General features: G+C 44.4%; 1 protein-coding gene across 1 annotated transcript; it reads left to right on the top strand.

Annotated features, from left to right (window-relative positions):
• Nucleotides 1-499: 499 nt before the first annotated feature.
• aadacl4 (arylacetamide deacetylase-like 4) lies at nt 500-8,679 on the top strand. The gene is made up of 4 exons (XM_028807951.2): nt 500-1,393; nt 1,636-1,861; nt 5,095-5,158; nt 7,835-8,679. The coding sequence occupies exons 1-4, from the start codon at nt 1,217-1,219 to the stop codon at nt 8,610-8,612; spliced, it is 1,245 nt and encodes a 414-aa protein (XP_028663784.1). The 5' UTR covers nt 500-1,216; the 3' UTR covers nt 8,613-8,679.
• The last annotated feature ends 367 nt before the right edge of the window (nt 8,680-9,046 follow it).

Below are 9,046 nucleotides of genomic sequence, written 5' to 3'. Positions count from 1 at the left end.
CACGTTGGAGGGACTATGTCTCTCGACTGGCCTGGGAACGCCTTGGGATTCTCCCGGAAGAGCTAGAAGAAGTGGCCGGGGAGAGGGAAGTCTGGGCATCTCTGCTCAAGCTGCTGCCCCCGCGACCCGACCTCGGATAAGCGGGAGACAATGGCTGGATGGATATTTTTATTGAGATGCAAATTGAAAAACCTAGAGTGACTTACAGAACAAACAATACCTACTGTACATGCAGATTCTACACAATCCTGGCAATTGTAAGTTGCCGGGGCGCTATAAATCCACCTCAGGTGTGCAAAAGCTAATAAGCAATAGGGAATTAAACCTCCAGCCTCCGAATTGGTGAGACGAGTCCAGCTGCAGACCTCTGCACCTCCATGATTAAGTAGCTCCGCTGGACAGCCATTTGGATTGCAGGTTTTTGTCACGTGGTGTCCGTGACTCGCTTCAGATAACTCCTCCCCCAAACCCTAATCTTAACCAGTGTATCCAGGCGTTGTCACTGACTTATATAACACGAAACGACGACCTCCTCAATGGAGTGGAGCTTTGGAGGTCCGCTGCTAGATTCTGTTTGAATTAGTAGAACAATAACTCATAAAAAACGGAGGTGTTTCACGTAAACCGTGCAGCGCCGTCCCATTTTATAGTAACTTGCTCGCTTAACGCACCACTGCGTGCATTTTTTTGGCTTCAAGTGGGGCTTGACTTTCACATTAAGATCTAAACTGAGGAAGTGAATTTGCTATCAAAACTCTTCTCGTTATATTCGGTTTTCTTTTTGATGTAAAACACGGGACTTTTCTCTTTCAGGGCTGCTACTTTACGCCATCTATGACCCCAGGCTCAGCTCTCCGTGTTCGATTACGCCAAGTTTTTCTGGCTTGTCCAGTCACTTTACGTTTTGGCAGGTGGATAAAACCCACGTGGACATTAAACGTAAAGCAATGAACTTTCTCCCTCACTAAAGTTAAAGACTATTATGACAGCTTGACTTGCATGCTGAACTGTGGCACATACTGTATATTAAAACAAACGCTAAGAGACAATGTAAAAAACGACACTTAAACTGGATCGCAAAGGCACGTCCTCACCGTCACCCTTATCTCACAATCTCGTCCTTTCCAGTTGTGCCCGCACTGGCTGGGTCACCTTGCCGCGCCCTCCTTATTAAAAAGCAGCTCCGCAGCGGAGGCCTCGTTAAAGGAGCTGCAACATGGAGATGTTCATTGCCATCGCTTTGCTTTGCGTTGTTTTTCTGCTTTCGGCTCTTATCCTGCTGTTTTTCGGAGTTCTTTACAGCGAGATGACCAACTCGGAGATCCCGCCGGGAGTGTCGCACGTCAACAGGCTGCACTTCATCCACGGGGCGAACATCGGGATCGCAATCTTGGTGAGGAGCGGATCGCGGGATTGGGGAGCAGGCGGTTAGGGCTGGGTACCGGGTAGTTGCACGTGGAGGTCGCCTCGGGTGCAACACGTTTTTAATCTCTTTTACATTTACGATGTTCAAATCTGCAAAGGATCACGGAAATAAATCTCGCTTTCATCTGAAGTATTTCAGAGTCGCCCCCTAGTGGCCCGAGACCATGATGCCAGACGCGTTAAATCATTATTCTTTTATTTTCTCCTAAGGGCAAAATCTTGGAGAACTTCAGCCTTTGTGAACAGGTAAACTTTACACGCTATTGTCGAGAACGACTACTAGTGCAGAAGAAGCCTGTGCCTCCAGAACTCCATATCAAGGACCTGCTGTTCTCCGATGTGCCCGTCAGGGTGTACCTGCCCACCGCTCCAACCGCAGCCAAGCGCCGGGGACTGGTTTTCTTCCATGGTGGAGGCTGGATGTTTGGGAGCCTCGGTGAGATAAGTGGAACTTAAGGGTTTTGTAGGGATAGGTCGCCCACCTCCTCACTCGCCTCCTTCTCTTATTTGTTTGCAGATCAAGAACCCCCCCCAGCAATAAAGAAAGATAAATATCTAGCTATAAACTAAAACTAGTTTTAAGTCCACTCCTAAATCGATCAATCTATCATTTAGTGTCCTACATATGTCTATTATATAGTGCCTTACATATCCCTCTATCTATATTGATCTGTCCATCATTTAGCACCTTACGTATCCATCAGTCTATTATATAGTGCCTTACACAGTATATCCATCTTTCTTTTAGTACCCTAAATATACATCTATCTCTTATATAGTGCCTTACATATCCATCTGACCATCTTTCAATCTGTCTGTCATTTAGTGCCTAACATGTCTGTCTGTCTATCCATCTATCTATTGTGTAGCACTTTCCTGTCTGCCAGTCTGCTGTCTTAAGAGTGAAGCAGTGAGGAGGTCGAATTAATCTTGAGGTGGTCCAGTTAGGCCCCTAATGAGAGCTTTCTCATTCTAGTCAATGGGGCTGGGACAGAAAATGTCTCAGTGGGTGGGGTTTCACAAGGAAGTCCTAAAGGGCTGGAAAAGCCCACCCACAGCTGAGTGAAGCTCTGAGGAAGTCAGATAAATCATGGGGTGGCCCAATGGATCGCCGACAGATCAACAGAGATAGCTGCATTCGTAAGGCACTATTTAATAAATTAATTGACAGACAGACAGACAGATGGATATGTCAAGCATTACCATAGCCAGAGCCGGCTCTACCATATTTGTATGCTCTGCAGTCACCTAGGGTGGCAAAGTTTTTGAGGTTGTTGGTGTTTTGTTAAGAAACACTAGGACTCCGTACAACTATATGGGGAACCCCAAACCGTTCTTTCATATAATACCAGTATAACATAACTCTGAAAACAATAAGCGGGAACCGTTCTTCAGTATCATATCTGTGTAGCATCGCGCTCGAATGAATAGCTTTTCTATTCAATATACCTAAAGAAATTGCCTTCAAGACTCCAAGGTTCGGGTGGGATGTTTTCACCTTTGACAGGGACAGCAGAAAAACTACAGCCAACCTTGAGTAGGCCCATTCTACTCGGTGGGCTGGGACTGTTAAACTTTCCCTGGCAGGTTAGGTGGGTCAAGGAAGTGTTAACGGGCTGAGAGGAGACCCTTGCAGAAAAAGTTGGATGAATTTATCTATCTGTTATATAGTGCCATTCACATATCTATCTATTACAGTGCATCCGGAAAGTATTCACAGCGCATCACTTTTTCCACATTTTGTTATGTTACAGCCTTATTCCAAAATGGATTAAATTAATTTTTTCCTCAGAATTCTGCACACAACACCCCATAATGACAACGTGAAAAAAGTTTACTTGAGGTTTTTGCAGATTTATTAAAATTAAAAAAACTGAGAAATCCCATGTCCATAAGTATTCACAGCCTTTGCTCAATACTTTGTCGATGCACCTTTGGCAGCAATTACAGCCTCAAGTCTTGTTGAATATGATGCCACAAGCTTGGCACACCTATCCTTGGCCAGTTTCGCCCATTCCTCTTTGCAGCCCCTCTCAAGCTCCATCAGGTTGGATGGGAAGCGTCGGTGCACAGCCATTTTAAGATCTCTCCAGAGATGTTCAATCAGATTCAAGTCTGGGCTCTGGCTGGGCCACTCAAGGACATTCACAGAGTTGTCCTGAAGCCACTCCTTTGATATCTTGGCTGTGTGCTTAGGGTCGTTGTCCTGCTGAAAGATGAACCGTCGCCCCAGTCTGAGGTCAGGAGCGCTCTGGAGCAGGTTTTCATCCAGGATGTCTCTGTACATTGCTGCAGTCATCTTTCCCTTTATCCTGACTAGTCTCCCAGTCTCTGCCGCTGAAAAACATCCCCACAGCATGATGCTGCCACCACCATGCTTCACTGTAGGGATGGTGCCTGGTTTCCCCCAAATGTGACGCATGGCATTCACACCAAAGAGTTCAATCTTTGTCTCATCAGACCAGAGAATTTTCTTTCTCATGGTCTGAGAGTCCTTCAGGTGCCTTTTGGCAAACTCCAGGCGGGCTGCCATGTGCCTTTTACTAAGGAGTGGCTTCCGTCTGGCCACTCTGCCATACAGGCCTGATTGGTGGATTGCTGCAGAGATGGTTGTCCTTCTGGAAGGTTCTCCTCTCTCCACAGAGGACCTCTGGAGCTCTGACAGAGTGACCATCGGGTTCTTGGTCACCTCCCTGACTAAGGCCCTTCTCCCCCAAACGCTCAGTTTAGATGGCCGTCCAGCTCTAGGAAGAGTCCTGGTGGTTTCGAACTTCTTCCACTTATGGATGATGGAGGCAACTGTGCTCATTGGGACCTTCAAAGCAGCAGAAATTTTTCTGTAACCTTCCCCAGATTTGTGCCTTAAGACAATCCTGTCTCAGAGGTCTACAGACAATTCCTTTGACTTCATGCTTGGTTTGTGCTCTGACATGAACTTTCAACTGTGGGACCTCATATAGACAGGTGTGTGCTTTTCCAAATCATGTCCAGTCAACTGAATTTACCACAGGTGGACTCCAATGAAGCTGCAGAAACATCTCAAGGATGATCAGGGAAAACAGGATGCACCTGAGCTCAATTTTCAGCTTCATGGCAAAGGCTGTGAATACTTATGTACATGGGATTTCTCAATTTTTTTATTTTTAATAAATTTGCAAAAATCTCAAGTAAACTTTTTTCACGTTGTTATTATGGGGTGTTGTGTGTAGAATTCTGAGGAAAAAAATGAATTTAATCCATTTTGGAATAAGGCTGTAACATAAGAAAAAGTGATGCGCTGTGAATACTTTATGGATGCACTGTATATAGTGCCATTCACATATCTATCTATCTATCTATCTATCTATCTATCTATCTATCTATCTATCTATCTATCTATCTATCTATCTATCTATCTATCTATCTATCATGCCTTTCCACTCCATCTATCACCATTTTTTCCTCCGCTTGTTCCACTCTAGTTTTCATTGACCCCATTAGCTGTGTTCTCATTGTGACACAGAAGGAGATGTATCTCCCTCACCCCTTAGCACTTACAATTGTTTCGCCCTCCCAATTGTTCCCCCTCTAAATGTTGTAATTGATGTTGTTAATCTTAATTTGTCTACCATGGTTTAGTTTAGGAGAGTCCCTTTTCTCATTTTCCCTTTTTTGTCTTTTCATTATCAGATTCCTATGATCACATTTGCCGGTATGTCGCCATTCATTCGGAGACCGTCGTGGTGTCAGTTGCGTAAGTCCAGCCCCCCTTTTTTTGCTTTTTGTTTTTTGAATTTTGTCTAACCTGCCGTAAGTGTATTAGTGTATTGAATAGTTTATTGAATACACAATGGTAGGTCTGAAAATTGAGGGTACACCTTTTGAGAAGGATTTTAGGAGGCCATTCAGCTCAACAAAGCCTGGCCTTTCCTGTCCACTTAATTCTTCTAAATAACATCAAGTTGAGTTTTGCAAGTTCCTAAAGTCCTACTGTCTACCGCACTACTTGGTCACTTATTCCAAGTGTCTGTGGTTCTCTGTGTGAAGAAAAACTTCCTAATGTTTGTGTGAAATTTACCCTTAACAAGTTTCCAACTGTGTCCCCGTGTTCTTGTTGAACCATCTTGATCCACTGGACTAATTGTCTTCATCATTTTAAACACTTCAGTCAGGTCTCCTGTTAATCTTCTTTTCCTTAAACTGTAAATTCTCACCTCTTTTAATCTTTCCTCATAGCTCATCCCTTGTAGCACTGTAATCAGCCTTGTTGCTCTTCTCTGGACTTTCTCTAGTACTGTTATGTCATTTTTGTAGCCTGGAGACCCAAACTGCACTCAGTACTCCAGATGAGGTCTCACCAGTGTGTTATAAAGCTTCAGTATAACCTCCTGTGACTTGTACTCCACACATCAAGGCGCTATATAACCTGACATTCTGTTAGCCTTCTTCATGGCTTCTGAATACAGTCTGGACGTTGATAGCTTAGAGTCCACTACGACTCCTAAGTCCTTCTCATAAGGTGTACTTTTGATTTTCAGACCTCTCATTGTGTATTCAAACCTCACATTTTTACCTCCTACGTGTAATTCTTTACATTTACTGACATTAAATTTCATCTGCCACAAATCTGCCCAAGCCTGTCTGCAGTCCAAGCCTCTCTGTGATGATTCAAAGGATTCAAGATTACCTGCCAATGCACCGAGTTTGGTATCATCTGCAGACTCGGCTTTTTCTTACTGTAAGTGGCCCCAGAACCACCCCCTGCTGGACTCCACTGTTAATGTCAGCCAGTTCTGATGAGGTTCCTCACACCATTGTCCTCTGCTTCCTGTGTCTGGATGTCAGGGTGTGGTGTGCAGATGGGGGCAGAATTGGCTCAAATTGGTTTAGTTTGATGCCCAACCTTTCATGCGACATTTCATCAAATGCTTTCTGAGTTGCTAATTAGTCTAACTTGCATGTTTTAGGGATGTGGGATGGAAAACTCAAAAATTCAGAGGGAAACCCAGAAAGACATGGGGGAGAACATGCAAACGTTATACAGACTGAGCCTAAGTTGGAATCTAAAGCTAAAACTCGGGTCTGTGAGGCAGGAGTATGGCAGTTTCTATCTACTGCGGGTCTCACTTCATATTTGTATGTGTGGGCTGTGCGTGGGGGTGGGGGGGCAGATGGTTCCCAAACTAACCACAGGACCCTAAGATCATCCATCCATCCATCCATCCGTTTTCCAACCCACTGAATCCGAACACAGGGTCACGGGGGTCTGCTGGAGCCAATCCCAGCCAACACAGGGCACAAGGCAGGAACCAATCCCGGGCAGGGTGCCAACCCACCGCAGGACACACACAAACACACCCACACACCAAGCACACACTAGGGCCAATTTAGAATCGCCAATCCACCTAACCAGCATGTCTTTGGGAGGAAACCCACGCAGACACGGGGAGAACATGCAAACTCCATGCAGGGAGGACCCGGGAAGCGAACCCAGGTCTCCAGGTCTCCCAACTGCAAGGCAGCAGCGCTACCCACTGCGCCACCGTGCCGCCCACCCTAAGATCACTTATGCCTAAAAACCGCAGCACTAACCACTTTTCCAGCCCAGAATTGTTTCATGGTAACTAAAGTTCTATCTATCTATAGATTATATAGATCTATAGATCTATCTATCTAAAGATTAATCTTCTTAGTTAGCCAATAAAAAGTGAAAAGTCAAGTAAAATGACACCATCTCTATCTATCTAATCCTGCATATTATACTATCTATCTATCTCTTTCTATAGTACTAGGGTGTTGTACCGTGTTAGCCATTATGAATGTAGTGAAAAGTCAAGCAAAATGACACCTTTTATTGGCTATCTTTTTAGTTAGCCAATAAAAGTTAGCCAATAAAAGATATCATTTTGCTTGACTTTTCACTATCTCTATCTATCTAATCCTGCCTACTATACCAAAGTATCTATCTATCTAATCCTGCCTACTATACTAAGATAGATAGCTAGATATTTATCTATCAAATCCTGCCTACTGTATTTTATAATATCTATTTATCTATGTATTTATCTAATCCTGCCTACTATACTAAAATAGATAGCTAGATATTTATCTATCTAATCCTGCCTACTGTATTTTATAATATCTATCTAATCCTGCCTACTATACTAAAATATCTAGCTTTTTATCTAATCCTGCCTACTATATTTTATATCTATCTTGTTGAACTGTTGTATGCCGATAATGCCCTTCACAATGTCCTGACAAGTTCTGCCAATGAAGGGCACTATATAAATAACGGTTTGATGAACTGGGGTATGCTTGACTAAGACGTGCTTATCTGACTTCCTCAGACTCGCCTCTGCAGTTAGCCATTGGCTACTGGATTCCTTGGATGCGCGGCTTCATGCTGTTTTGTCTTTGAACTCTGCAGATACCGCCTGTCACCTGAACACCGCTACCCAGTGCAGCTGGACGACTGCCAGGCGGCAACCCTTCACTTTCTGAAGGTGGCAGAAGCCGATTATGGCGTTGACCCAAGAAAAGTAGCTTTAGGGGGTGATAGTGCCGGGGGCAACCTGGCTGCGGCATTGTGTTACCGAGCAGCCAAGGAAGGTGCCAGACCCCAGCCTTGTGCGCAGATCCTCATCTATCCCCTCTTGCAGATGGCAGACTTCCATTTGCCCTCTTACCAACAGAACAAGATGGTGCCCATGCTTTTCCGAGGCCGTACCATCTTCTATTGCCTCCAGTACCTGAATGGGGACATGACACTGAATGAAGAGATGCTGAACAGTGATCACGTGCCTGTGGAGCTCAAACTACGGTACCGCAAGTGGCTGGGTCATGAAAACTTACCTTCTGAGTGTAAAGCCCGTGGCTTTAGCCTAAAGGTGGCATCATCTCATGATGAGGAGGTTTATGATTTGCTCAAACAAGCCCTGGAACCTGAACTTTCTCCTCTGCTGGCTCCCGATGACGTCGTCCGCAAGCTTCCACCCGCTTTCATTCTGACCTGCGAATACGACGTACTGAGGGATGATGGCATCCTCTTCAAGAAGCGGCTCGAGGACCTGGGCGTCCCGGTCACGTGGCATCACATCAACGATGGCTTCCATGGCATCCTTAATTTTTTTGATGGAGGACGGCTGAATTTCCCTTCTGGAAAAAGGGCCATTGACCACGTGGTGGACTTCCTTAGGACTTTGTGATACGGAGGGAAGGAAGCCTTGAGTTTGTCTACCGTCTGATGTGTCAATAAAACAATTCTGATTCTTATTTTTTCACTTTTCGATTGATGTCATAATTTGACCGAGTGGTTTCTGGAGCTCTAAAAATTCATATATCATTTTGAGGGGTTTGAGACTTAAAAATTGTTATTTGTTATGTATCAGCTTGGGTTAATGTGTATTTTATTATTATTTTTAACATTATTATTTTATATATTTTTAGCTGTGTTACCCGACTTTGCCCAGGAAATGTCCTAAGACAATGGACATCAATTATTGTGCCGTAGAATAATTGGATATAGCAGAAGTATGTTATGCAACTATCCATCTATCCATTATCCAACCCGCTATATCCTAACTACAGGGTACAGGGTCATGGGGGTCTGCTGGAGCCAATCTCAGCCAACACAGGGCGC

The sequence above is a fragment of the Erpetoichthys calabaricus genome, chromosome 8, assembly GCF_900747795.2.
Source record: "Erpetoichthys calabaricus chromosome 8, fErpCal1.3, whole genome shotgun sequence".
Lineage (NCBI taxonomy): Eukaryota > Metazoa > Chordata > Cladistia > Polypteriformes > Polypteridae > Erpetoichthys > Erpetoichthys calabaricus.
The sequence above is the reverse complement of the archived record's forward strand: the minus strand, read 5'-3'. Positions and strand labels throughout refer to the sequence as shown.

What these genes read in the sequence shown, in the direction of transcription:
- aadacl4 (XM_028807951.2), top strand. Translation starts at nt 1,217, where the DNA reads ATGGAGATGTTCATTGCCATCGCTTTGCTTTGCGTTGTTTTTCTGCTT. An exon ending in CTGGATGTTTGGGAGCCTCG is followed by an intron (nt 1,862 to 5,094) that starts GTGAGATAAGTG and finishes TTTCATTATCAG; the next exon opens with ATTCCTATGATCACATTTGC. An exon ending in ACCGTCGTGGTGTCAGTTGC is followed by an intron (nt 5,159 to 7,834) that starts GTAAGTCCAGCC and finishes TGAACTCTGCAG; the next exon opens with ATACCGCCTGTCACCTGAAC.